This window comes from Bos taurus, chromosome 29 (assembly GCF_002263795.3).
Source record: "Bos taurus isolate L1 Dominette 01449 registration number 42190680 breed Hereford chromosome 29, ARS-UCD2.0, whole genome shotgun sequence".
Classification (NCBI taxonomy): domain Eukaryota; kingdom Metazoa; phylum Chordata; class Mammalia; order Artiodactyla; family Bovidae; genus Bos; species Bos taurus.
The window spans coordinates 48,309,539-48,337,427 of NC_037356.1; the positions used below are offsets into that span (position 1 = coordinate 48,309,539).

The 27,889-nt window shown below is 56.1% G+C and overlaps 1 protein-coding gene across 7 annotated transcripts; it reads left to right on the forward strand.

Annotated features, from left to right (window-relative positions):
* NADSYN1 (NAD synthetase 1) lies at nt 1–27,800 on the forward strand. Of its 7 annotated transcripts, none has more exon segments than NM_001034443.2 (21): nt 1–201; nt 1,216–1,276; nt 3,355–3,471; nt 7,227–7,280; nt 7,701–7,790; nt 10,016–10,067; nt 12,533–12,621; nt 12,786–12,903; nt 13,669–13,800; nt 18,036–18,110; nt 18,964–19,088; nt 19,700–19,748; nt 20,506–20,608; nt 21,048–21,216; nt 22,405–22,540; nt 23,281–23,387; nt 23,936–24,067; nt 24,405–24,474; nt 24,768–24,896; nt 25,566–25,742; nt 27,570–27,800. In NM_001034443.2, coding segments are annotated over 21 exon segments (2,121 nt in total). In that variant the 5' UTR covers nt 1–116; the 3' UTR covers nt 27,621–27,800.
* Nucleotides 27,801–27,889: the final 89 nt, after the last annotated feature.

The window sequence follows — 27,889 nt, forward strand, 5'->3', positions numbered from 1 at the left end:
ATTGGACTGACGCAGCGGGACAACCCGGAAGGACCCGAGCCGCGGCCACCTCTCTCCCTAGGACAACAAAGCCCCACTATCCGGCCGGCCTTTTTGCCCAGGCGTCTGCAGCCAGGATGGGGCGAAAGGTGACCGTGGCCACCTGTGCGCTCAACCAGTGGGCCCTGGACTTTGAGGGCAATTTGCAAAGGATTTTAAAAAGTGAGTCTAGGGTCGGCGTGGGGTGGACAGGCGAAGGTCAGTTCTGGTCGCCCAGGTTTGCTGTGACGCATACGCAGCCTTGCTCTGGAGAAACTTGCGGCCATGGATATAGGGATCCTGATATAGGGATCCTGAGTGAGGTCGGGGTGCGGGTGGGTTACAGTGCCTGGGGCATGTGGTATGTACCCGTGGTAAGAGAAGTCTGGCCCTGGAGGTGGAGATGAGCAGGCTGGTGAGCCGGTCCTCAGGTACCTTTGGGGTCCGGTGTGGCATTTATAGAGCTGAACCCGGTCCAGAGAGGGAAGTGGAACAGGGCGAGGCCACCAGCTTAGAGACCAGTGTGGTCGTTGTGTGTGTGTGACGGGGTCCGTGAACAGTTATCACCTGCACCAGCTCACCTTTGAGAGTGGAAGTTTGCACCGTTGACCTCTACAGCTGCAGTGGGCTGCCCTGGGCGGTCTGCAGGCTGGCCGTCCTCAGCTGCGTCCTGCGGCAGGGCCACCAACCACAGTATAAACAGGGTGATTCAGGTGAGGGCGTCATATCAGCCGTGTGCCTTGGACCTTCTTCCTTTTATTTTTTTCATTGTCAACCTGCTCTCACCTCCTCAGAGCTCAGAGCAAATCTAGTTGATGCGAGGTCATCTCGGGTGGCCAGAATTGTGTGTCCACTAGGCTGGCCTCTCCTCCCCAGGCTGCTGCATCTGGAAGCTGCTGCTCAAACCCAGAGGCAGATGGTACCTGTCACCGGTGCCTTCAGGTCCTGCCTTCTCCCTGCTCAGGGTCCTCTCTGTCTGACTGTTAATGAACTCCCAGTGTGTGACTCCCCCAGCCCCACCCCTGCTCTCCTTGGTGCAGGCCCCGCCTCTGTCTCATTTCCTGCGGTGTCAGCAGGGGCTGGGAGATGCCCTTTGGCTTTTTATGACACCAGCGGCAGCAGAAGGTTGGATCTGCCTCCTGTGGAGGCTGTAGGTGCTGAAATTGCCTCTCTTTCTCTCTCTCTCTGTGCATGTAGGTATTGAAATTGCCAAACACAGAGGAGCAAGATACAGGCTTGGACCAGAACTGGAAATCTGGTGAGAGCAGAGCACATAGACACCCCAGGGTGGGCAGGCAGAGGCCTCTATATCAGCTGCCCTCAGCTGAAAGGGCGAGGAAGGAGAGGCCGGGGTTGAGAATTGGACACGCAGGCCCACCTAGGAGACAGAAGCCCCATGAGTGGGCCTGCTTGATGCCCTTCAACGAGGGCAGGCCAGCCGGCCTGGATGATCCTGGATTCCTACACTGAGTAACACAGGAGCTCGTCGAGAGGCTGACTTTTCCCAGTCCAGGCCGATATCAAAGCTGGCTGGGTTTCTCGCCTTGCACTGGTGTTTGGTCTCACATGTGGCCTAGGAGCTGAGGGAGTGACAACCGCTGAGCAGGAGTTTATCCTTGGAGAGGAAAGGACATTCCAGGTCTGGATCCCACACAGGGCATCTCCCTGACCTCATTTTCATCTAAGAACCAGGCTCTCTTCCTTATCAGAACCAGAGGCCCGGAGGAATGCTCCTCTAGGCATTAAGAATGGCAAAGGTTAGTGTTTGTGGCAGCAAAGTTTGCTTGGCATTTTAACATCACTTCTGCTATGCAATGAGTGCGAAGGACTTTTTGAAGATTTAAAAGTAGTTTACAGGGACTTCCCTGGTGATCCAGTGGTTAAGAATCTGCCCTCCAAGGCAGGGAATGTAGGTTCGATCCTTGGTTGGGGAACTAAGATCCCACGTGCCTCAGGGGAACTAAGATCCCACATGCCTCAGGGCAACTAAGCCTGTGCCACAGCTACTGAGCCCACTTGCTCCAGAGCCTGCAAGCTGCAACGAAAGATCGCACATGCCGCAACTAAGACCCTACACAGTCAAATATATAAATAGATAAATATTAAAAAAATAATAATAGTAAAAGTAGTTTACAAATACTCTACGTTTCATTACTGGGACCCCGCACTGAAAAATTACCCTCAACCCAGTCGACCCATGTCAGGACCTCACTGAGCATTGTATTAGTGTTTTTCGGGGGCTGTTATACTATGGTTTCACAAACTGGATGATTTAAAACAGCAGAAATTCATTCTCTCACAGTTCAGGAGGCCTGAAGTCCAAAATCAAGGTGTGGGCAGGATCCTGCTTCCTCCGAGGCTCCAGGGGAGGGTCCTTCCTGCCTCTTCCAGCTCCTGACTCCCCACTCCCATCTCATGAGTGCACCCCTCCAGCCGCCCCTCCCTCTTCTCCGCTGCTTTCCTTCATGTAAGGACGGTTCTTATTGGATTTAGGTCCCACCCGGATAGGCCAGGATCATCTCATCTCCAGATCTTTCACTTACTCACATCTCTAAAGACACTTTTTCCAAATGAGGTCACATCCACAGGTTGTAAGGGCTTCCCAGGTGGCTCATCGGTAAAGAACCTGCCTGCCAGTGCAGGGCACGCAAGTTCAGTCCCTGGATCGGGAGGGTCACCTGGAGAAGGAAATTGCAGCCTGTTCCAGTATTCTTGCCTGGAGAATCCCATGCATAGAGGAGCCTGGTGGGCGACAGTCCATGGGGTTGCCAGGAGTTTGACACGACCAAGCATGCACACGCACGCCATAAGTTCTGGAGGTTACAACATAGACACGTCTCTTTGGGGGACACCATTCAGCCTGGTGTAAGCTCAAGTAAATCGCAAGGAAGTCATGTAGCCGTGTAAGTGGCACTTGAATGGTTATTCACGGCCCCTTTGCCCGAAGAATGTTCTTCTCTGGATCCAGCTTTGTTTCTTTTGCATCCTTTTCTTGTAGATTAGTGTAATTTGGGCCACGTTGAAGGTTGAAAAGAATCCGAGAGCAGACAGTTTTTGACACGACAGAGAATTTCTTAGTAACTGAGAACTAGGAGGGACTGATGGAGCCCAGTCCATTAATTTCCAATACAATGCATCTCTTTTCTTCTTTTTTGTAGCAGTGAGTCTAACTCTGGTTGTACAATAGACACTCCTGGGAGGCTTTATAAAGATACTGGTGCCAGAGGCACACCCTCGCGCAGTCACCCTGGCCCGGCCCCAGGCCCCTGCCCCATCCCTACCCCACGCCCACCTGCTGTGTCCCGGGTACTCACTGTTCTGGCCCTCCCTCTGCAGTGGCTACGGCTGTTGGGATCATTATTACGAGTCGGACACCCTCCTGCATTCGCTCCAGGTCCTGGCGGCCCTTTTGGAGTCTCCGGTCACTCAGGATATCATCTGCGACGTGGGGATGTAAGTGCGACGTGGGCGTGGGAGAAGGGCCCGTTCCAGGGCCTGCTGTGTCAGAAGCCGTCCCTACATCGGGGATGTGGCGTCTGCTCCCTGCCTGGCCCTGCAGGCTGCAAACTCCCCAGGTGAAGGCAGCTTTGGGGAGATTTTTTATGTTTTTCCAAGCACTGCTGTGCACGTGGGAACACGCTTTGCACAGTTGGAGCTCAGGGTCCCCCAGCCTCATGTACAGCATTTTCCTTACTTAGTAGTAAGTTTGGGGATGGTTCCCTGTCACTCTGGGCTTCCCAGGTAGCGCTCGTGGGAGAGGACCACCTGCCAGTGCAGGAGACATAAGAGACATGGGTTCCATCCCTGGGTCGGGAAGATCCCCTGGAGGAGGGCACGGCAACCCATTCCAGTGTTCTTGCCTGGAAAATCCCCATGGACAGAGGAGCCTGTGCGCTACAGTCCATGGGGTCGCAAAGAGTTGGACACGGCTGAGTGACTGACTGAGCACGTGTGCACGCATGTCATTGCACATTGACATGCAAGCCATCTGGTTCCAGAGGGTGTGGACACGTGAGTGTAGGCTCCGGGGTGTAGGTGTATACAGTGCAGCTCCATATGGTGCAGTTGCACATGTAGGGCCAAGGCCTACAGGCAGACCTCTGAGAAGCCACTGCAGTAAAGCCAAATACAGAAAGAAGCAAGTCACACCAGTTTGAGGGAGGAGGTTTCCTGTACATATACAAGTTATGTTTACATTTTACCGTTCTATCTAAAAAGATGCATACATACCTTACTTTAAAAACCTTTATTGCTATAAAACCCTATCCTCTCAGCCTCCAACGAGCTATCATCTTTTCGCTGGTGGAGGGCTTGAAGTATCATGAGAATTATCAAAACGTGACCGAGAGACCGGAAGTGAGCGACAGCTGTTGGGAAATGGCATCAATAGACGTGTTCAGCGCAGGGTTGCCACAGACCTTCAATTTGTAAAAAATACAATGTCTGCGAAGCACAGTAAAGCAAGCTGCAGTAAAACGAGGTCTGCCTGTAGGTCCCTGTGGTGTAGATTCCCCGAGCGCAGGTCCCGTGGGTAGGACTCTGGCCCCGGAGTATCCTACTCCAGAGTGTGTCTGTGACCAGCTTTGTGTAACCAAGCCCACTGACGGGCGTTGTTGCCTCTGTTTGCGTCTCTATTCTGTGTTACGTGGTGTGAATGTAGCCGGGTTTGCTTCTTTTTCCTCAGCCTTGCGTGTATTCTACACTCCCACCTGCTGTGACATCTGTGTAGCAGGATCTCTTTTAAGCAGTGAATAGAGGGATTTTTAGCCCAGTTTGCTCACATTTATTATACTCCTTGATATGTGGGCCATGTTTGCTTCCTATTGTGCTGTTGTGACAGCTTACCACAAACACAAAACACAGAACCACACAACCTTGCTGTCTTGTGGTTCTGGAGGTCACGAGTCTAAATGGGTCAGTGGGGCTGGTTGCTTCTGGAGGCTCTTGGAGGAGAATCGGTTTTCCTGTAAAGTCCAGCATCCAGGCTGGCACGCAGTCCTCAGCTCAGGCCGCTCCCTCCATCCTCACAGCCAGAGGTCACATCACTGCAGCCCCTGCCCCCTTTGTCTCATGTCTTCCGAGCGCCCTTCTCCCTCGTATAAGGACCCCTGTGGTTCCGATGAGAGCCCTGGGGAGTCTGGGGTAATCTCTTGTCTCAGGATCTGTAGCTTAATGATGTCAGCAGGGTCCCTTTTGCCACGTGAGGTGACATGTCCTCGGGTCCCGGGAATCAGGACGGGGCCATCAGTGGGGGTCTTCACCCAGCCCACCACATGGACGGATTCCTGCCACTCTATTAAGTGTTCTGGTCACCGTGTTTTCTTTCTTTCTTGTTTTCCCCTTGTCTTTTTGTTGTTCTCTTGGCCTATTTTCCTCTTCTGGCCTTGAATTTGTAATCTGACTTTAATTTTTCTACTTTTTTGCCCTTAAAATATTAACAATCATATTTTAAAGTGTTTTTCTGGGATTTTCCTAGTGGCCCAGTGGCTAAGATTCCGCACTCCCAATACAGCGGGGGCCAGGTTTCATTCCTGGTGAGGAAACTAGATCCCTCATACTGAAACTAAGAATTCGCATGACAACCCACTCCAGTATTCCTGCCTGGAGAAGTTCATGGACAGAGAAGCCTGGCAGGCTGCAGTCCTTGGGGTCGCAGTATAAGTGCCACTGAACAAAGTAACGGCTATGCCATGATGCCACTGATTCTCACCATCTAGAAGTGTCTTATTCAAGAGAAAGATGCTGAGTCTCCTCCCGGCTTTCTGTGCCTAGAGGCTTGTTACCCTTAGCACTGCTCACAGGGGGCCAGCTCACAATCAAGACACCTTAGAAAAACAAGACAGAGAAAATCTTAGAGTAAGCAATAACTTTTTTTAACAAAGCTATCATATTTCTTTGTTGTCATGATTTATGAAATAGAACTTTTCTATTTGTTTTTTCGGCATCTGTAACACACTCTTGCTTGTTCTTTTGCCAGCAATTGAAGTGTTTGTGTCTGATTTATTAAGAGTTCTTTACACATGACAGATATCAAGCTGTCCCCATATATGATAAAAATACATTTCCTTGTCTGTTGTTTGCTATTTAATTTTACGTTTTGAGCTTAAAATCTTTCTTGTCATGCTTTTGGTTTGTTTTTGTCTGAGAGGCTTACTCCCGCTGGAAGTCAGATATTCACCGAAGGTTTCTTTTTCGTTTAAAAGGTGTTCACCTCCTGCCCTGAACACGTTTCTGTATGAACGTGAATGCAGTGAGGTTTTGGTTTGGCCCGGGAGGAATGGAAACCGTAACGTGGGAGTGCTGGCTGGCGGCATCCGTGTGCCGAGCCCCGGCCTAGGCAGCCTGCCTGCATCCTGCCCTTTAAAATACTCCGAGAGGAGGAACCGGGGCCACTCGGCTCAGCCAGTGTGAAGCGGGATGGAGCCCGGCCGCCTGACTCGACAGCCCGCCCTGCTTACGGGTGCTGCCATCTCGCGCCCTGGCCCTCTTTTCTCTTGTCCCTGGGCCTGGGCCTTATTGTTTTTTATTTCATGATCAATCCTTAAGGCCCTCCTCCTCGGGTGCCTGATGCCTTCCGCCCTGAGCTCCTGCACTCTCGCCCCGAGCTGGACTCTGCCATCCCCGCCTGGTGCTGCCCCAGCCGGAGGCCAGCAGAGTACCCTGGCCTCTGGAGCACTGGCCCCTCCGCTGCAGAGGAGGAAGGTTCCAGGTGATCAGGGAGGGTGTTTGTCCTGAGGGGTCCAGACAAAGAGGCGAGCAGATCTGTCCAGCGCCCTCCACCCCCTGCCCCTGCCCTGGCTCCCGGGCCGGTCCCCCTGCCCTGCCTTCTTGGTGGGGGAGCTCAGTCAGGAGAGATGCTGTGGCAGAGAACTGGGGACATGCAGGGGTAAGTCCCTGAGGCCAGCAGGGGATGGACAGGTGACATGGCAGCAGGGATGTGAGCAGAGGGAGGGAGGCGGCCACTCAATGGTCTGAGAACCTTCTGGAAGGAGAGGACAAGCCCTGAGTGGGAGGGACTTTTGCTGGATTTAGAAGACTCTGCCATTTAGAGTCTGTGCCGTGGCAGAAACACTCGGGTTTGTTGTTCACTTTTATTTGAGAAACCACAGAGGAGCCTTCTGATTCCCATAGAGGACCCGGAGAAACTTCATGTTAAAGCAGACGTGGGGACTCTGCTCTTTGCAGACGTGCGTGCCCTCTCTCCGCAGGCCCGTGATGCACCGAAACGTCCGCTATAACTGCAGGGTGATATTCCTCAACAGGTGGGTGACCGCTGGGAGCAGCACGACCCCCTTTTCCCCCAGGCTCGGGGCTTGGTCCCCAGGGGCCGTGGCTTCTTCTGGAACTACCTTCATGGCGGTGGGGTACCAGGAAGGCAGGTGTCTTGGGTGGCCCTGCTTCTCCTGGGCTCTGTCACCACTGACACCTTCAGACATCAGGTACAGGGACGATGGGTGGAGTTTGGGGACACACAGCTCTGTGGTCAGAAGGTCAGTCCTGGGAGGGCGACCTTGTAATAAGGTCTGCCTCGCAGACTCTGGGCATCAGTTGCCGGCAAGTGCCCACCCTCCAGGTCTTAGCTGCTCTGTCCGCATCGACGGTCAGGGTGGACGGGCTGGTGGCTGCTCCATGTCACGTGGGGCGTGTTCATCTCAGGAGCAGCCTTGTTCCCCTGTCTGTAGGAAGATCCTGCTCATCAGACCCAAGATGGCCTTGGCGAATGAGGGCAACTACCGAGAGTTGCGCTGGTTCACGCCATGGTCCAGGAGCCGGTGAGTCACTGACCGCGCCGTGGTCCAGGAGCCCAGATGCTGGCCGCTCCTAGGATGCGTGGGGGAGACAGACAGATTCGGGCCAGCGTCCCTGCCCACACGGGGCCTGTCGTCTAGTGACGGCTGCCTGATGCTGCTGATTAATTTGTAGCTAGTTTATCAGACACCACATAAAATCTCAGTCATCAGTCACCCGTCATCCGTCTTTCTACACGTGATCCTACAGATCAGGTTTCTCTACTCCAGGCCTGTTGCCTTGAGGCCGGCTCGGTCTTGTTGTGGGGGCGTCCTGTGCGTGGAAGAGCGTGCAGTAGCATCCCTGGCCTCCACTGGCGGATACATCTGCATCCCTGTCAGTCTACAATGTCCCCAGACGTTGTCAGGCGTCCCCTGGGACAGAATCGTCCTGTTCTTCTTACAGTTAGTGCTGTTTTTTTCCACTGTTGCTGCTGTTACCGACGGAATCTTTAACGTGATTTTTAAACGTTTTATTGACATGTAGTTGATTTACAGCGTTGTGTTAATTTCTTCTGAGCAGCAAAATGATTCAGTTATACGTCTAGATACATTCTTTTTCAAACATTGTGTGTATTTATCCTTGGGTCTTTGTTGCTATGTGGTCTCTTCTCTATTTGTGGCGAGCAGGGGCTACTCTCGAGTTGCGACGTGGGTGGGCTTCTCTCTGTGCCGGCTTCTCCTGCTGCAGAGCGTGGGTTCTGGGGCACACGGCCTCAGTGGTTGCAGCACATGGGCTCCAGAGCACAGGCTCCGTGGTTGTGGAGCACGGGCTTAGCTGCTCCACAGCATGTGTGATCTTCCGGATCAGGGATCAAACCCGTGTCTTCTGCATTGGCAGACAGATTCTTTACCACTGAGGCACCAGGGGGGCCCCGTATACATTCTTCTTCATGTGTGAATTGAAGGGGGAGGTGACGATGAAGGGAGAAACCTTGGGCGGCTGTCCCTTGAAAACGGATTGTGATACAGCAACATCACTGTGAACAAACCTACCAACGGTGAACTGAGTGCTCATCGTGGGATGCCAAGGCAGCTCAGGGCTCAGAGGGCATCTGCAGTGTCCGCTCCCTTCACTAGTGAGCGCGAGACGGCATCATCCCCTCAATGTCTCTGCTTTTGAATTTTAGTTAAGGGATTTCCCTGCTGGCCCAGTGGTTAAGATTGCATCTCCCAGTGCAGGGGACGTGGGTTCTATCCTTAGTTGGGGATCTAAGATCCCACATACCTCAGGGCTGAAAAATCAAACCATAAAACAGAAGCCATATTGTAACAAATTAAGTAAAGACTTTAAAAATGGTCCACATTAAAAAAAAACTTTATCAAAAAATTTACTGGAATAAAAGTCACTGAAATCTCCCAGGAGGTTCTTGTGAATTCTGAGAAAGCAAAAAGAAATCCAGTCAATTCAGTGTCTTCATGGTACATCTGGTAACAGCCTACTTGAGGTCAGCTTTGGAAACCATCTAGTATTCGAATTCTGCCTTTTAGGGTAGACCTTGGAGTGGCTTGGGCTTCCCTGGGGGCTCAGATGGTAAAGAATCCACCTGCCAATGCAGGAGACCTGGGTTCAATCCCTGGGTTGGGAAGATCCCCTGGAGAAGGGAATGGCAATCCACTCCAGTATTCATGCCTGGAGAATTCCATGGACACAGGAGCCTGGTGGGCTACAGTCCATGGAGTTGCAAAAAGTTGGACAGGGCTGAGCGACTAACACTTTCACTTTCTGGGATGGCTTGTACAGAAGTTGTGTATTAAACTCTCTAGCCATCTTTCACAATTCGGAACGTGACTGATTGCTTCAGTGATGATACAGGCTTGTCTCTGCATGCTGGCTTCATGCAGTGCGATCTTTCTGGTTGAAGAACTTTGATCAGAAATTCCAGCCGCATTTCTCTGTGGGGAAATGTGTCTCCTTGGACAGTCCCCTGACGTGCCTCTCAGAGGGCATAATGAAAGCGTGGGGCAGGCAGGGCCACTGAGGGAGCCCCGAGTGCCTCGGTGTTCCATGTCCCGGAAGCCTCATGCAGTCGCCTTGCTCTTCCCTTTTTGACTTAAAGTGGTTGCAACAGCGAGTGTCAAAACTCGACAGCTCCTTTGCCAGCTCACAGGCTCCGCACTCTCAGTCTGAGCTTTACTCTGCCTCTGGATGCCATTTTGCGTTTTCCCTGAGATGGTCCTACTCAGGTCTGTGGTGGTTTCCTTTCTAGGCAAACAGAGGAGTATTTTCTCCCCCGGATGTTACAGGACCTGACGAAGCAGGTGAGTCTTGAGGAAGAAAACTCGTCTGTCAGACTGTTCCTCTGGAGTGGGCCGTGGGGGCAGGACCCTTGGGGACAGAGTCACGGCATCACTGTGTCCCATGTAAGGAAAACACAGCCGGGGGGTGATTTCTGTCACAAGCGGGGAGGGGCCCAGGAGAATGGGGGAGTGGGCGCCTCCTTGTCCCTACATGATGTCCCTCCTCTCTTCTGGCTCACACCGTGGGATGGGCTCGGTGGAGCTTGGGAGGGGGCTTACCACCCTGGCCAGCTGTTCCCTGCTGGGCTGGGGCTCCAGCCGCGGGGCTGCCCAACAAGCCGAGTTTGGGGGATTTCTGATTGTAAAACTCATGGAAGACTTTACTTGGCTTCTGTTTATTCTGTGAAAACTCAGCATCAGAAATCTCTCTTGTCTTGTCTTTGGTACCTGGCTGTCCAGGTGTGAAGAGCTTTGACCTTGCAGCCTTATCCAGGGGGTCCTTGTCCATCCCTTCATCCTGGAACCTGCTGGAACCCTGTGCTATCTACTTCCAGTGGGGGCTTGGGAGCCAGGGGCTCACAGGGAATGTTTTGAGGGGCCCCTGGTATCTCTGGCTCCTACCTGAGTTTCCATTCTGGTTGCCAGGTGCATTAACTTGTTCAGGCTTCCATAACCAATTCTGCAGCCTAGGGATTCAGACAGCAGACTTTCATTCTCTCCAGGCCTGGAGGCTGGAATCCCAGACCCTGGTGTGGGCAGGACTGGTCCTCCTGAGGCCGCTCTCCTGGGCGTGTGGACGGCCATCTCCTCCCCGTGTCCCCACAGGGTCGTCCCTGTGAGTGTCTGTGTCCTGACCTCTTCTTACAAGGACCCCAGTCCTGTGGGATTAGGTCCCAGCCTGGTGCCCTCATTTTACTTAATCACCTCTTTGAAGACCTCATCTCCAAACACAGTCACGTCTGAGATGCTGGCGGTCAGGGCTTCAGGATATGAACTCCGGGGACACGGTGTCCCCAGCCCTCTTGGGTCTCTGCCACCCGCGTGGCAGTCTGGGTGGGTGCGGCTGAGACTGGGGGAGGGGACTGTCGGTCAGGTCTGCGCGTCTCCCAAGTGGCCTGGAGGCTTTTCTGACCTTGAGTTGCAGCAACGAGAACAATGTGAAGTCACGGTGATCCAGAACACGTGTGTGTGTGAAACAGTCATTTCAGCAGCAATCCTCCTGCCACGACACTCATTCCGTTTCACTCTTCTAGGACCCTTTCACATCCTAAACGTCCCACCAGGTGACCCCCTAAGCCCACGTGGGATCATCTGCAGGTGGAAGGGTGCTGTTTGCTGTCTTTGGTTGGGAACAAGTTGCGGGAATTGGCCCTGGGCACACATGGACTAAAATCCACGGCCATTTTCAAGAGGCAGAGCAAGCCAGCCCTGTGACAGCTGTAGCCTGGACAGTGCAGGTCGGGGGCCCGTCCCTGGGTGCCATCCTGGGTGTTTTGTTTGTTGCCCTGAGCCCTGGTCTTGTCCCAGGAGGATGGGGTCAAGATTCTAGCCCTGCCCTCCGTGGTCAGGGTTTCAAGGGCAGGGGATGTGGTGGTCCATGGACAAATGGCCCAGGGTCCAGGGTGAGCGCTGTGTTCATGAGCCGAGGCCTCAGAACAGAAAAAGGCGGGCTTCCCCCGGCTCCTGCCCTTGGAGATGGAAGGAGTTGAGCTCACACACACAGTCGTCAGGGAATCTGAACAAGATCCCAGGCCTCCAGGGTTAAGTTCTCTTGAGCGAGTGAAATAGGAGCACAGCTGAAACTTGGTCCCCGAGAGACGTGGCCAAGGTGGGTTCCATGCCCGCATGACCCTCTCAGCACACGTTCAACCCGGAGACACCTCAGACCCGAGCAGCGCCCTCAGGGGGCAGCTCCATCTCCACTCACCCCCCTCCCAGCAGCCCCACCCCTCAAGGGGCCATGAATGAGGCTCTTGGAGAAACAGGAGCCTGCATCCTGCCCCAGCCCTGCCGCGCGGGAGCTGGGTGACCTGTCAGCTGGAGGGAACTTTGTCAGGCTCAGTTGGGTCGTTTCTGGCGTGGGCACGGGACCACCGGAGCACAGACGATGTCGGAAGAGCATCCGGGAGCCGGCATGGTGGATGCTGGTGGCCCACTGGGCCCCAGAAGCTTCAGGAGCTGAGTCACAGTTGGTTACAGCCACAGTCAAGGTCATGGCAGCTCAGAGCTGGGTTCTTGGGCGGGTGAAGGGTGTGGCCGGGGCTCTTCGGTCCGCAGGGGAGACACCCGCTGGCCCTGGGCTGGGACTGCTCCTGGCGGGGCTCGGGGCGGGGGGGAGTAGTGGGGGAGGTGGGTGTTCGTTAGGGCTTGAAACAAAATGGCAGCCTTCCTGCGAGTCCCACGTGTGGCCTCTGGAGTCCTGGCTCAGCACATGGCCCAGACAGGACAGCCAGGGGGCCTCACGAGCTCTGGTTACCGCCCCCCAGGAAACTGTGCCCTTTGGGGATGCCGTCCTCTCCACATGGGACACCTGTATCGGGAGTGAGGTCTGTGAGGAGCTCTGGACGCCCCACAGGTCAGCCCTGCCCCCTGATCCCCATCCTTGCGGGGCCTGGGGGGCTGGGGGTTTGCAGCCATCTTGCGTCTCAGCCCAGGGCAGGGAAGACACCCCAGGAGCTGCGGGGCTGGGTGGGCGGGCTGGGGACACGAGTCTCTTCTCTCCGACCCCTCCGCCCGCAGCCCACACGTGGACATGGGCCTGGACGGCGTGGAGATCTTCACCAACGCCTCGGGTAGCCATCACGTGCTGCGCAAAGCCCACGCCCGGGTGGACCTGGTGACCATGGCTACCACCAAGGTAGGCGGCGGCGGGGATGCTGGCGTGTGTCTGTCTCATGCATGTGGGACCCGGCACCCAGTGCAGGGCAAGGCCTGAGCATGAGGCTGCTCGGCGCTCCTCCTGGGTCCGGCCATGGCCGACCGGCCCTGTGGCTCCCTCTCCCAGGCCCCACGTCCATGACCTCATTTAATGGCGGGAAGCACCCTGTGAGGCGGACACTGTTGCCACCTCCGCTCTCTGGAGCAGGGCACCCAGCATGTGACCGTCAAGTGGCCCCTGGCCTCACACCCCAGCCGTGCAGCTCCGGGGCTCTCAGCCGTCACAGTGGTCTCGGGACAAGTGACCGGGAATCAGGACCCCGTTGCACCACAGCCAGGCACGGGGAATGCCCACGAGTCTGCCGCTCTTGTGGGCAGCATGACCCCAGGGGCCGTGTCTGCTCTTTCCGGGGGCAGAATCTCAGCTTCCTAATCCAGGGAGTTGTCTTCTCCAAAGTTCCGTCTCTCCTCCCTTCTGGGGCAGGTGGCAGCGCCTGCCTTGGAGGGTTGTTGGGGGTGAGAGTAGACGCTCTGTGTGACGCCTGCTGCCTCGCGAGGCCGAGGGCGTCATAGCTGCGGGGCCTTCCCTGGAGGCGTGTGTTTTATTGGCTGGAGCTGGGGCACTGACTACTAGTACAGCAGAGTTGCAAGGCTGGAGGCCTGAAGCTTCTCATGTTTGGGCCGGCAGAGGGTGAAGGTAGGTGATGGATCAGAGCTGACCACTGCTGTCCGCTGTGTTTTCCAGAACGGCGGGATCTACTTGCTGGCCAATCAGAAGGGCTGCGATGGGGACCGGCTGTATTACGACGGCTGTGCTCTCATAGCCATGAACGGCAGCATCTTTGCCCAGGGGTCCCAGTTCTCTCTGGATGACGTGGTATGAGCCGGCCCGAGCAATGGCGGGAGGGTCTCTCATTCAGAGCCTGTGTTCTCTGCTCTCCCCGTAACCCGGGACCGGATGTGCCCTCCCTGGGAGGGATCCTGCTGGTTTTGATTGCTTCCTCTTCACCTCCTTGGTGAGGTGAGGGTTTCCTACCCCGAGGTTATGGGGACACCCCCACACAGCACACCGGATGGATGGATTCACGGCGGGGTATCAGCCCTGCATGCCCTGGAGGTCCCCACGAGGCTGCAGGAGCTGAAGGAGAGGCCCGGAGCTGCGGAAGGAGGGGGCTTGGTAGTGACCAAAGGGTGGGTGGCCCCTGGCTCCAGGGAAAATGGGATGGGCTTGTGGGAAGAATCCCATGGCTCGGGGGGAGCTGGAGCTGGTCCCAGGAATAAGCAGACACTGCACGTCGTCCAGCGATAAGGGGGTCATTTGGGAGGAGCAGAGCAGGGAAGAGCCTTGCAGGTGGGCCCTTGGAGGCTTTTCCCCAGAGGTCAAGGCAACACAAGCTGGAATCAAGATTGCCGGGAGAAATATCAATAACCTCAGATACGCAGATGACACCACCCTTATGGCAGAAAGCAAAGAGGAACTAAGGAGCCTGTGGATGGAAGTGAAAGAGGAGAGTGAAAAGGTTGGCTTAAAACTCAATATTCAGAAAACTAAGATCATGGCATCCGGTCCCATCACTTCATGACAAATCGAAGGGGAAGAAATGGAAACAGTGAGAGAATTTATTTTGGGGGCTTCAAAATCACTGCAGATGGTGAGTGAAGCCATGAAATTAAAAGATGCTTGCTCCTTGGAAGAAAAGCTATGACCAACCTAGACAGCTTATTAAAAAGCAGAGACATCGCTTTGCCAACAAAGTTCCACCTAGTCAAAGCTATGGTTTTTCCTGTGGTCGTGTATGAATGTGAGAGTTGGACTATAAAGAAAGTTGAGGGCCAAGGAATGATGCTTTCTAACTGTAGTGTTGGAGAAGACTCTTGAGAGTCCCTGGACTGCAAAGAGATCCAGCCAGTCCATCCTAAAGGAAATCAGTCCTGAATATTCATTGAAAGGACTGATACTGAAGCTGAAGCTCCAATCCTTTGGCCACCTGATGCGAAGAGCTGACTCATTAGAAAAGACCCTGATGCTGGGAGGGATTGAAGGCAGGTAGAGAAGGGGATGACAGAGGATGAGATGGTTGGATGGCATCACCGACTCAATGAACATGAGTTTTAGCAAGCTCCGGGAGATGGTGAAGGACAGGAAGGCCTGGTGTGCTGCAGTCCACGGGGTCACAAAGAGTCAAACACGACTGAGCAGCTGAATAGCAACAACATGCTAGCTGTGGGCCCTGCCTCCCCCGACTGCCCCACGTTCCGGAAGCAGGACTGGAGACCTACCCCGCCCTCCTGGGTGGGGAGGCCCCATTCTGGGGGCTCCTCTGGTCTCACTGAACTGATGACCAGCCCGGGGGATGGGGGACATGTCCCCCCATGGGATCATGACTTCACTGGGGCCACAAGTATGAAAACCACAGCCATCTGCTTCTAAAGACACGTATTAACATGGGTGCAGAGCCTTCCCATGTGATTGGATGTTAGTTTCCTTCACAGAGAGAATAAGACAAGATGAAAAGGTCCTTGTAAAGAATTGTGTCCCCTTCATGGATCACAGCCTTGTCATGGTGGAGGGGCTTCCATAACTCAATGAAGCTATGAACCATGCCATGCAGGGCCACCCAAGACAGATGGGTCATAGTGAGAGCTGGACCATAAGGAAGGCTGAGTGCCAAAGAATTGATGCTTTCAAATTGTGGTGCTGGAGAAGATTCTTGAGAGTCCCTTGGACAGCAAGGAGATTAAACCAGTCAATCCTAAAGGAAATCAACCCTGAGTATTCGTTGGAAAGACTGAAGCTGAAGCTGAAGCTGAAGCTATTTTGGCCACCTGATGTGAAGAGCCAACTCATTGGAAAAGACCCTGATGCTGGGAAAGATTGAGGGCAGGAGGAGAAGGGGACGACAGAAGATGATATGGTTAGATAGCATCACCGACACAGTGGACCTGAGTTTGAGCAAATTCCGGGAGATGGTGAAGGACATGGAAGCCTGGCGTGCTGCAGTCCATGGGCTCGCAAAGAGTTGGACATGACTTGGTGACTGAACAACAGCAAAGAGAATTGTGTGGCTCTCGAAAGTTTTTTAAGCCTCCAATAAAGAAAATGACGGTTATTGCCCCCAAATGGGAATCGACTCCAAATCTGCAAACGCAACACAAAGTAACTTTCGGTTCTGCCAGAAAGAGCCGCTGTGACTGGGCTCAGGCGGCCAGTACAGGCTTCTCATGGTATCTCTCATCTTGTCTTTTCGGGGTTTTTGGAAACAAGTGTTGGAAATGCTTGTTCACAGAAGCAGGTAGTAGCAGGAGAAAAAAAGGGTTTCTGGGGCTTTCTCTGCCAGAGCAAGACAAGCGGGTGTCTCTGAATAAGAATTTCTCCGGAGCCCTCTGATGCGATGTCTGTGACTTCACCGTTTCACGTACTTGAGCGGTCTCACCGAGGTTGTCAGCAAAGAGGTGGTTATGAAATCAAACTTCGGTTTCAGAATGGACTGAGGAAAGGAACCTTGGAACGAATTCATGGTATTTCTTGCTCAGAGCGAAGCCCAGGGTTTGGCAGTGTGCAGCTGGAAGAAGCCACCTCCCTGCAGACGGTCCCCAGACCATGGGGACCCTGATCCTGCCTTCCTGGTGGGAATGAATATGGTACCCAGACCTTGCCTTCCAGGTGGCGGGGTCCCAGAGGCCTCCTGCTGTTCAGCAGTAACCTTGATTAAGACAGAAGGCCGCTGGAGGCGAAGATGAAGTCCATGCAGACAGCCAGTGCTCGTCTGCTTTGGACATGCCTCGGTGCAGGCCCGCTTGGCCGGGACTCTCAGCCAGACGTCCGGGCCGCAGGCACCTGGTGCCGGGAGACTGGAGTGAGTTTCGGGGACCACCTGCACCTGGATGAGCAGGTGTGCAGGTGGCTGCAGGTTCCAGGCCCCCCAGGAGCCCCCATTTCAGCAAGCACCCGGGTGATTGTTTGCCACGCCATAACCTGGGTGCCGTTGCCCCACACCCCCCCGGGGGGCCCTTGAGCCAGAGTTCTCTGATTTGACTGTTCCTGATGGAGGTGGCATCACTGCCTTGGGGTGGGGGCAGTGCCCTTCAGTTCTGCCACCTCTTTGGTCTGTGGACCTTCTCGAGGGCACATGCTTCTCATGGCCTCGATCCCGCCTTTGTGTGAAGCTAACCTACTTCCAGGAAAAGTGGACTGGGGCCTTCCTCTCAAGAAGGACTCACTCCTCTGGGGTCTTTCCAATTTCTGTGGCTTTGTCAGGAGCAGCCTGGTGGTTTCGCTGACCAGTACTTGGGAAATGACAGAAGAATGAGTGGAGTGGGAGTTCTTTGTTCTCTGTCTCTTCACAGACGTTTCTGTCTTGGGTTAGGCTCGGTGTTGGCATAGACGGCTGCCCATGGCCGGCAGCAGGAGCAGACGCCCGGCCACACCGGGTCCCCCTCAGAGGTAGTTCCTGCTGTCCCGCACCTGCACGTATGAGACGATAGCCTAGTGGTATGATCTGCTTAGGATTCTTTTCATAAAGAAAGGAGTCGTATCTCTGAATTAAAACTTTTCTATTTTCTGCTATTGGTTGCACGTGGCACAACCTCCATCTCATCTGGACTCAAAGGCAAATGAAGCGTCGTGTCCTAGAACACATGCAGCACATCTGGGCTGTGACCTTTGTGTGATGACTGCCGGGGCTCTGGCTGCATCCCTCTTTCACTCTCCAGCTGGGCCTTCCTCTGTGTAGGCGTCAGTGTCAGTTGCCTCATGGTCACAGGACAGCTGCAGCAGCTCCAGCCATCCCATCTTCATACAACCACATTCAAAGGCAGAAAGAGGGCCCTTGCTCTCCCTGTGTCTTTTTAAGAAGCTTGCTCAAAAGCTCCCAGCAGACATTTGTTGTGTCTTATCAGCAAGTGTGTCAATTCAGTAGACGTTCTGGTGGCAATGACAAGAGGGAAGGGCTTTGGGTGGGCCGCACCATGGGTGCTCCCCTCTCCCCAGGCCCCTAGTCCCTGCCTTAGAAGGCGGGACTCATTGTGTATAATGTGGCATACTTATGAAAACATGTGCGTGAGGGAAAAAAATAGGAAATCATGATTTTTCTTGGAAACTCCCTTCTCTAGGAAGTGCTCACTGCCACGTTGGATTTGGAGGACATCAGAAGCTACAGGGCGGAGATTTCATCTCGAAACCTGGCGGTAAGCGATTATAAACACACCCATAGGATGCTCATCAAAGACGGAGACTTTTTTTTAACAATAGCTTCCTTGAAATGTCATTCCCATAGCCTGTAATTCACTGATCTCAGCACGAGATGCAGTGGTCTTTACTGTGTCTGTGGAGTTGAGCAGCATCACCACCATCAGTGTCCGAATGTTCTTTTCACCTGAAGAAACCTGCACCCATGAGTTGTCAGTCACTCCCCGTCCACTTCCCCCAGGGCCCCTGGCAACCACGGTCTGTGCTGACTCTATGGATTGGCCAATTCTGGACGTTTCGTATAAATGGGATCGTATAATATGTGGCCTTTTGCAACTGCCTTCTTTCCTTGAGGATAGTGTTTTGGTTCATCCGTGCTGAGGCCTGAGTTAGTTCTTCATCCCTCTGTATGGCTGAGTAATACCCCACTGCCCGGGTACCCCACACGCTGTGCGTCCATTCGCCTGCCAGGGGACATTTGGACCATTTCTGCTCTGGCCGTGAGGGTCGGTGCTGCTGTGGCATGTGCCAGGCGTCTGTGTGGACATGCTTGTGTGTCTTCTGTTATCTACCTGGGACTGCCCTGGTCCTGTGGTGATGCTCTGTTTAATTGTGGGAGGTCCTGCCAGACTGTCCTCAGTCACTGCTCTGCCTCGCATCCCCCCAGCGCTGTGTGAGGGCTCCACTTCCCCACATCCCACCAGCGTGTGCTACATCCATCTGTGTCCTGGCCATCCTGGTGGCTGTGAAGGGTCCCTGAGCTGTGTAGGGATTCTGAACTGTGTAGCATCCCCCCTACAGTCATCCCGGGGGCCTGTTTGGGTTCAGGCCCTCAGGGAGTGTCCTTCCCAGGCCAGCAGGGTGAGCCCCTACCCCCGCGTGAAGGTGGATTTCGCCCTCTCCTGCCATGAAGACCTGCTGGAGCCTGTGTCTGAGCCTATCGAGTGGAAATACCACAGTCCCGCCGAGGAGATCAGGTGGGGCTGTTGGTGTGCAGGGGAGGGGGTAGAGAAGGGTCTGCAGATGGTAAAGAATCCATCTGCAATGCGGGAGACGGGGGTCGGGAAGATCCCCTGGAGAAGGGCATGGCAACCCATGCCTTCTTGCCTGGAGAATCTCATGGACAGAGGAGCCTGGTGGGCTACAGTCCACGGGGTTGCAAAGAGTCGGACAGGACTGAGCGACCGACACACTGTCCTTCCCAGGACGCTCCCTCCGTCCCCTGCTGCACCGCCAAGTGGCCACTTGGGGGCCTTGCACCCTGGTCTCCAGGGCCTGCAGTCAACACTGTAACTAGAGCGCGGGCCCCACGCCCAGCCCTGCCCGCCTTGCCCTGGGCCCTCGGGCACGGAGACGCCGTGCTTGCTTTTCTGTGTCTCCATTTCCCCCACGGGACCAACGAGAGCACCTACCTCCTGGGGCTGCTCTGAGGCTTCAGAAGCATTCATTCCCTCGAAAGGCTGAAAGCAGCCAGGGGCAGCGTGCTGGCGCCGCTCACCGGCCCTGCGTCCACCTGGGCACCTGCCCCCAGGTGAGCTGCGAACCAGGGCAGCGGCTCGCCAACCTCATGCTTCCCACCATTCCCCAGCCTGGGACCCGCGTGCTGGCTCTGGGACTTCTTAAGACGCAGCCGACAGGTAAGACATGGGGGGAATCTGGCCAGCCAGCCCTCTTTAATCCTTCCACGGTGGGTTTGCGTTTGACTTTGTGGCATGCCGGTGACTTTTTTTTTTAAGTTTTATTTATTTAATTTGCTTTTTGACTGAGGTGGGTCTTTGTTGCTGCACTCGGGCTTTCTTTAGTTGCCATGAGCGGGGGCTACTCTACGGCTGAGAGCACGGGCTTCGCACTGCGGCGGCTTTTCTTGTCGTGGAGCCGCGCTCGAGGCACACAGGCCACGGTCATAGCGGCTCCTGGGCTCCTGAGTGTGAGCTCAGTGGTTGGGGCACACGGCTTAGTTGCTCTGCGGCAGGTGGATCCGCCCAGGGATCGAACCAGGGTCCCTTGCATTGCATGACAGATTCTTAACTACTGGGTCACCCGGGAAGTCCTGACAGGTGTTTCTTAATGCAAACATGTCCTGACTCTGCCTCAGTCAGGAGCCTCGGCTACCCTGGCCGAGGTCGCCCTGAGGTTTGGCTCCGTCTTTGGGGTCCTGTCTGATGACCCCGAGTTACAAGACTTCCTGCCTAGTGGTGTGATTGCGCGCGTCTGTAATTCACGGTGGAGACTCAGCCTTGGGCCCTCCACGGTGGCGCTCCCTTCACCTTGTGGAATGCGCAGGGCTCCCTTCTCCTCCCCGGGCGACAGCACTTCGTGGGCGCTCGTTTTTGCTGCGGGAGCCGGGCTCACTCACGGCTCCGCTCACGCCGCCATCCGGTTGGCCTGTTCCAGGCAGGGTTCTTCCTTCCCCTGAGCGGCGGGGTGGACAGCGCGGCCACCGCCTGCCTGGTCTACTCCATGTGCCACCAGGTCTGCGAGGCTGTGAAGCGTGGAAGTAGGTGACGCCTGGGGCCCGAGTAGGTTCCAGGGGGGCTCAACCTGCGGGAGGAGCAGAGGGGCCAACCCAGCATTGTGGTGGGGGCATGCTGAGACGTCCCAGCATCACCCCAAGCCCTGGGGCCTGGGCACAGCAAGGCCGCTGAAGTCCCAGGGCCTCAGGCCCTCGTGGCCCAGTCCGTCAAGCCCACAGGGTACCTCCTGCTGCTGCTGTGTGTCAGCAGCCTGACCAGGATGAAAGAACAGGGCCCTGGGGTCAGGCCAGCCCAGGTTCACACCCTGCCACCATGAGGGGTGACGTCGGCCATTCCCAAAGCGTCCAGAGCTGAGAAACGGGCACTGTGGTGCCATCCGGCAAGACTGCCGGGCAGTAGAGAGGGACCGGGTGGTGCAGGCGCCTGGCACACAGCACGTGCCCTCTGTCCCACGGGTTTCAGATCTGGAGGTGCTGGCTGATGTCCGAACCATCGTGAACCAGCTCAGCTACACCCCCCAGGACCCCCGGGAGCTCTGCGGCCGCGTCCTGACCACCTGCTACATGGCCAGCGAGAACTCCTCCCAGGAGACCTGCGACAGGGCCCGAGAGCTGGCCCAGCAGATTGGAAGGTAGCTGGTCCCTGGTGTCGGGCCCAGCCGGCTGGCGGGGACCACGGGAAGCTCCCCCAGAGACCCCATTTGTGGGTCACTGAGCACCCCAGAGGCGAGGTGTTTACTCAACTGCTGATGATGTGGCTTCCCATCAGCTTTACCCCAGATCTTCTCCGTGTCTGAGATCGCCCCTCCCCCTAAGTCCTTCCCAGGAGCAGGCTGATGCACTCCAGGTGGGAGCACAGAGCCCCTCACCGCTCCAGGAGTGCAGCCACCCGCCCTCCTCTGCCTCCCTCGGGGGCCACTGTACCAGACACAGGCGGGGGGTGCGTCTTTCTGTTCAGGGAGACTTGGTTCCGTTCAGAACGTTCCATCTGTTCTGCCTCCAAAGAAAAAATAAGGAGCTGCCCATCCTGTAAGCAGAGCTCAGCTAAAAGCTACCCCCACCCCGCAATCCTGCTCCCAGGGAGATGCCCAGAGGGATTGAAAGCAAAGAAATGAGCAAGTATTCACACATTCGTGTCCACGCAGCATAGTCACAGCTCACATGGCATCAGCGGTTGAGTAGAGAAATGATGTGGTCTGTTCGCACACAGGGGTGCTTCTCAGCCTTGAAAAGGAAGGAAGCGCTGACACAGGCTACCGCCTGCATGAACCCGAAAGCCTTAAGTTCAGTGAAAGAAGCCAGACACCAAAGGACAGTTACTGTGTGATTCCGTTTCTACGAAATGTCCAGAATAGGCCAATCTTAGGGCTTTCCTGGTGGCTCAGTGGTGATGAACCTGCCTGCCAGTGCGGGAGACGAAAGGGATGCAGGTTCGATCCCTGGGTTGGGAAGATCCCCTGGAGTAGGACATGGCAACCCACTCCAGTATTTTTGCCTGGAAAATTCCATGGACAGAGGAGCCTGTCCAGGCTACGGTCCATGGGGTCACAAAGAGTCAGACACAACGGAGCGCGCATGCACACACACACACACAGAAAGGGTGTCCGTGGTCGCCAGGGGCTGGAAGAGGAGGGGGTTGGGGAGGGACTGCTCACGGGCACAGGGTCTCCTTCTGGGCTGATGGAAGGCTCTGGAGCTGGAGGTGGTGGCAGCGCATAGTGAATGTCCTCAACGCCGCTGGACGGGGCCCTCGAAGACGGCGAGCTCCGTGCCCCGTGGGTTTGTTTCACTGTCTGCACGCCCGCCCGTTCGCCTTCCAGCCACCACATCGGTCTCCACATCGACCCAGTGGTCAAGGCCCTCGTGGGCCTCTTCAGCCTGGTGACGGGTGCGAGCCCTCGGTTTGCGGTTCACGGAGGGAGCGACCGGGAGAACCTGGCTCTGCAGAACGTCCAGGTGCACACCTCGTCCGCACGCAGGGACCGCAGGAAACCCAGGGGCGGCCGGCGGGGGGTCCACAAGCAGCCCGCCTCTTAGAGACGCGGAGCGTGCAGCCTCGTGGACGAAGATGGGGCTCTGCGTGTGTGCGTGTGTGAGATGTGCGGAGGGGTACGAGGGTGAGAGTGTGCACAGGTGTGTGCACAGGAATAGGTTAGTGTGCAAGAGTAAGGGAGTGGGGCATCTGAGTGTGCGTGTGTGGGGGTGCAAGCACGTGACTCTGTGTGTGTGAGTGTGCATCGGCGTGAGAGTCTGTGAGCATGAGGTGTGAGTGTGTCCGAGTGTGTGTGTCTTCTGCATCTTCAGGGATCGGCTACAGGGGAGCTGGACCTTGGGTGGTCCATGCAGGGAAAGAGGGGGCGTGAGCTACTTCTGCTGGGGTCTACCCTGTCTCCATCCCCTTCCTGGGGTTGCTGGTGGCCTTCCCCAGGGGTGCAGGGACTGGCCGGAGCAGCCGAGGTCTCTCCCGCTGGCCTTGCAGCCCAGTCTCTCCACTGCCGAGCTCTCATCTCAGGCCCTGGTCCCTCCCTGCTGAGTGCAGGAGCCCCTCAGGGAAGGGACCATGGGCCCCAGGACTCTCTGGCCGCTAGAAGCTCCTGCATCACTTAAGCATTCCCGCTGTCTGAGGTGTGGGGAGGTGGTGTTAGCGCACGTCCCCCCAGCCCCGGCCGGCATGGTGACACCCTCCTGTGGGCCAGGCGCGGGTGAGGATGGTCATCGCCTACCTCTTCGCTCAGCTGAGCCTCTGGTCTCGCGGTGCCCCCGGCGGGCTTCTCGTGCTCGGATCCGCCAATGTGGACGAGAGGTGTGTGCGGCCCCTAGCCTGGAGGAGACCCCGCTCCACCCGAGGCCACTCCTGTGGGTCTGTGCCCCCCTCACTCTGCTGCTGCTCTGGGTGCACCTTTGGGAGCAGTCAAGGAGTGGAAGAGGCACAGGAGTCAGATGAAAATGGCCATCTCTTCTGGCCTGGAAATCCTGACCCTTGCCCACAGACCGGACCCTGTTCGTACCATCAGCCGTCCGTTTAACGGGACACGGAGTGACCTTACACCCACCTCGGGCTTGGTTGAAGGAGCACCACTCGGGGCTGGCACTGGTCATCCCCCAAACTGTGTCCCCTCCGGCTTGCTGGATACCCCTCCTTGGCCATCCGCAGCACCTGCCCTTTCCCCAGTCTGCCCCAGCACATCAGACTCCCCTGAGACCCTCGAGTCTGCCAAGCTCTGGCTCCAGGGCCCCGGAAGAAGGCGTGTCCCGGCACCCAGGGGCAGGATGGCCAGGCCCCCAGGTTCTCGGAGTCTGCAGCTCCCAGGTCTGCTGCCTCGAAACCACCTGTCCTTTCTCTGGCCGCAGCCTCCTTGGCTACCTGACCAAGTACGACTGCTCCAGCGCTGACATCAACCCCATCGGCGGGATCAGCAAGACGGACCTGAGAGCCTTCGTCCAGCTCTGCGTGGAGCGCTTCCAGCTTCCTGCCCTGCAGAGGTGCGTGTGCCCGCGAGGCCATGGCTGTGCCCCTGGGGCGCCGGGTACGCGTCTTCTCAGCACAGCCCCGGCCACTCTGCCCCCTCTCAGCCACCTTCCGTAGCACCCATTGCCTGATGGAAGCGGTCGGGCCTCCAAGGGCACTCGGGCCCCGAGACCAGGTACCCGCTTCCTTCCCATCACTGCCACCCTGGCTGTGGCCAGATCCGGCGGCCACTGCCGCCCTCTGCCCCTCAAGAGGCTGGAAAGTCGGCGCTTCCCCGTCTCCACACTTGCGTGATGTCTGTCGCGCTAACACCCAGCTGTTGTAACCGACCTCTGTGTGCCCTGACCACAGCATCCTGGCAGCACCGGCCACAGCTGAGCTGGAGCCCCTGGCCCACGGACGGGTGTCCCAGACCGATGAGGTAGCCGTGCTGGCTTTGTCGCTGAGCTTCCTCCGCCACCTCCGCGTTCCGGGGCTCCTGCGTGCCCTCCTGTCTGCCCCCGAGCAACCGTGCTCCATAACTGGGGCCCCGGCTGGGAGTCCAGGGCTTAGCGTCACCGTTGCTGACCTCTGATGTTCAATTCGGGTCTCTCGAGGTTGGGGCCGGGAGGAGGCGGGGGCGGGGAGTTTGGTTCCATCTCCAGCAGAGGTTTCAGGCTGTCCCCCCAGCGCTGACCTGCTGTCACTCATGAGGCGCATCTCTTTCGTCCCCAGGAAGACATGGGGATGACATATGCGGAGCTGTCCGTCTACGGGAGGCTCCGGAAGGTCGCCAAGACAGGCCCCTACAGCATGTTCTGCAAACTCCTCGACATGTGGAGGGATACCTGCTCGCCCCGACAGGTGAGGCGCCCGGCGTCTGCGGGGAGCCAGCGGGTGAGGCGCACCTGACGTCCGAGGGGAGTTGGCAGGCGAGGCGCCCAGCGTCCGCAGGGAGCTGGCAGGCGAGGTCACCTTGCGGGTAGGTTTGGCTCTGGAGCAGGTGGCCACTGTGTGACTTTAGGGGGAGAGCACTCCGGAAGGAACCACAGCCCCGTTCTCAGCCCTCCCCTGCTCTGGCTGAGCTTATCTGAGTGGGGCTGGGCCCCCTCACAACACGCAAGCTCCTCCCCTCTTTGGGGGCAGAGGACGAACTCCGAGGTCAGAATATGGCTTCTTTTCCCCTAGTTGTCAGGCGCATTAGGGCTGAAGCCCATAGACAGGGTGGTCCCTGCAGAACCATCTGGAAGCTTCATGAAATAGCAATACATCTTCCTGGGACCCCTGCCCAGGTCTCCTGATGCAGTTTCCAGGATGCTGGAGTCAGGAACCCCCATCCTTACAGCTCCAGTTCGCTGCTCTAGCCCAGGCAGCAGCATCGGTCCACTCCTGGCTTTGGGGAAGTCCCAAGGCAGTGCTCTGCGGCTGCTGAGGGGAGGCTGTTAACTGGCCTGCGCGATGCTGCTGAGAACGCCAGTGTGGGGGCTTCCCGGCTTTGCTAACACCAGGCCCTGTGCACCCCTCGCCTCCCAGGTGGCTGACAAAGTGAAGTGCTTTTTCTCCAAGTATTCCATGAACAGACACAAGATGACCACACTGACCCCCGCATACCACGCCGAGAGCTACAGCCCGGACGACAACAGGTTCGACCTGCGGCCATTTCTGTACAACACCCGCTGGCCCTGGCAGTTCCGCTGCATCGAAAACCAGGTGAGCCGGGGGGAATGTTTTCTCTCCCTCTTAAACATCTGTCGAGGGAATACCAGCTCGTCTCCTCCACCTGCTCGTCTCCACGGAGGACTGAAAAGCTTTTTAATGTTCAGTCACTCCGTCGTGTCCGACTCTTTGTGACCCCATGGACTGTAGCACGCCAGGCTTCCCTGTACATGGTTAATGTATATGGTGGCATTTTTTTTACTGTCCTGCTTTCTGCCAAGCGTCCAGGATGTTTCAGGTCCATCAGAGCTTGGCATGTGCTGTTTTGGGCTGTACTGAGGATGCTAAAATTAGCAGCTCCATCCCACGGTCAGTGTGAGCCCAACCACTGTGATTTCTAGACTACTGGGGCGTCCAACTGGCTTTGCATTGTCTGAACCATCTGTTTTTCTTTATTGATTAATAGTAGAATAAAGGAAGCAGAAACAAAATCAATTTAATAGGCAAGTCTAGATCCTTCCCTTTTCTGTGATAGAGGCAAGTTCGAGGCAGCCCCTCCCCAGTGAAGGTGATGGGAGGAGAAAGACGGCTGATGAGTGAACACGGCATCCGTGAAAGTGATACATGGTGATACTGTTGCCAAGTCCAAGCTCGTCCTGCTTGATGCATGACAGTAAATGGAGAGATGAGTTGCTGAGACAGGGAATAGCGACTTTATTGGGAAAGCCAGTAGACCAAGAAGGTGGGGGACTCATGTCCTAAAGAACCATCTTGCCTGAGTTAGAATCCAGGCTCCTTTTATACTAAGAGGGGAGGGAGCAAAGTCAAACACTTGCTGGTTCCCGTGGGCTTGTGGGGGGGACGGCTCGTTTCCTTCTCCCTTGCAGTCACTCACAGGTGGGTCTGGTCAGTGTTTCCTGTGAACTAAACACAGGCATTTCAGCTTGGTGCTCCTTACCTGGGAGGCAGGGTTCCCAGAGATGACCCTTACGTATAATGGGCAACATCTCTTTAGGGCAGTGGTCCCCAACCTTTTCAGCATCAGGGACCAGTTTCACGAAAGACAGTTTTCCCAGAGATGGGGGGTAGGGGAGATGGTTCAGGTGGTAACGTGAGTGATGGGGGGCAGACGAAGCTTCACTTGCTTGTCCACCCACCGCTCAGCTCCTGCTGTGCAGCCTGGTTCCCAACAGGCTGTGGACTGGTGCCCGTCTATGGCCCGGGAGTTGGGGACCCCTGCTTTAGTGATAAATTGTAATAAATCCCAAAGGTTCTTTCCTCTTACAATAAGAGCCGCGTTGAGCTGGAGGACCGCGGGGTGGGGCAGAAGGGAGCATCCATGAGGAGGTGATGGGAGCCAAGCGACCCTGCGTAGCCGCGACCCTCCTCCAGGGGGCGTCAGGCCATGTCCAGAGACGTTATCCCGCCCGGGGTGAGGTCTGTACCCCCCCCATTTAGCAGACAGAGTCCAGAGATGAGGCTGAGCACCCCACAGTGCCGTGGACGCCCCCTCCCCACAAAGAACTAGTGAGGGGCCGGACTTGGCTCCGGCCAAGACATGCTCAGGCATGGGGTTCAGAGACCGCAGCTGGAAGATCCGCACATGTAGGAAAACACAGCTTGGTGAAGATGGGCTTGCTGTGACCTTCTAGCCCAGCAGTGACCCCTGTCCCCACCCCCGGCCGGCACAGGTCCTTCCAGACTCGGGATCTCCGCCCCACCCCACCCCACCCCCAACCCTAGGTCTCCTTGCCCTGCAGGTGCAGTTTGCAGACCTGCGTTTTCGATCCTGTGTCTGTGACGCTCTTTCGGGTAGATCGGTGCGTTTCAACAGCGTGGCTGTTCGGGCCCTCGTGGTGACCACCACGTCTCCTCTTCTAGGTCCTCCAGCTGGAGGGGAGACAGCGGCAGGAGCTAGACGGCGTGGACTGAGGCTGGGCCCTGTGCGGAGGGCTCCCCGCCTGCCAGCGACCAAGAGCGGGAGTGGAGCCCCATCTGACGTATTTCAAGGAGAGGGAACCATACAGTCTAGTTCCATTTTTAAAAAGGCTGAAGGGAAGAGGATGCGATTTTATTTGAATTTTTAATTGAAATACATACTGTGGATTTACAGTGTTGTGTTAATTACTGCTGGACAGCAAAGTGATTCCGTTTTATGTATATATGCATACTTATATCTTTTTTTATATAAATATTCTTTT

What these genes read in the sequence shown, in the direction of transcription:
- NADSYN1 (XM_024987076.1), top strand. Translation starts at nt 12,011, where the DNA reads ATGAGGCTCTTGGAGAAACAGGAGCCTGCATCCTGCCCCAGCCCTGCC. An exon ending in TCTTAAGACGCAGCCGACAG is followed by an intron (nt 19,749 to 20,505) that starts GTAAGACATGGG and finishes GGCCTGTTCCAG; the next exon opens with GCAGGGTTCTTCCTTCCCCT. An exon ending in ATACCTGCTCGCCCCGACAG is followed by an intron (nt 24,897 to 25,565) that starts GTGAGGCGCCCG and finishes CTCGCCTCCCAG; the next exon opens with GTGGCTGACAAAGTGAAGTG.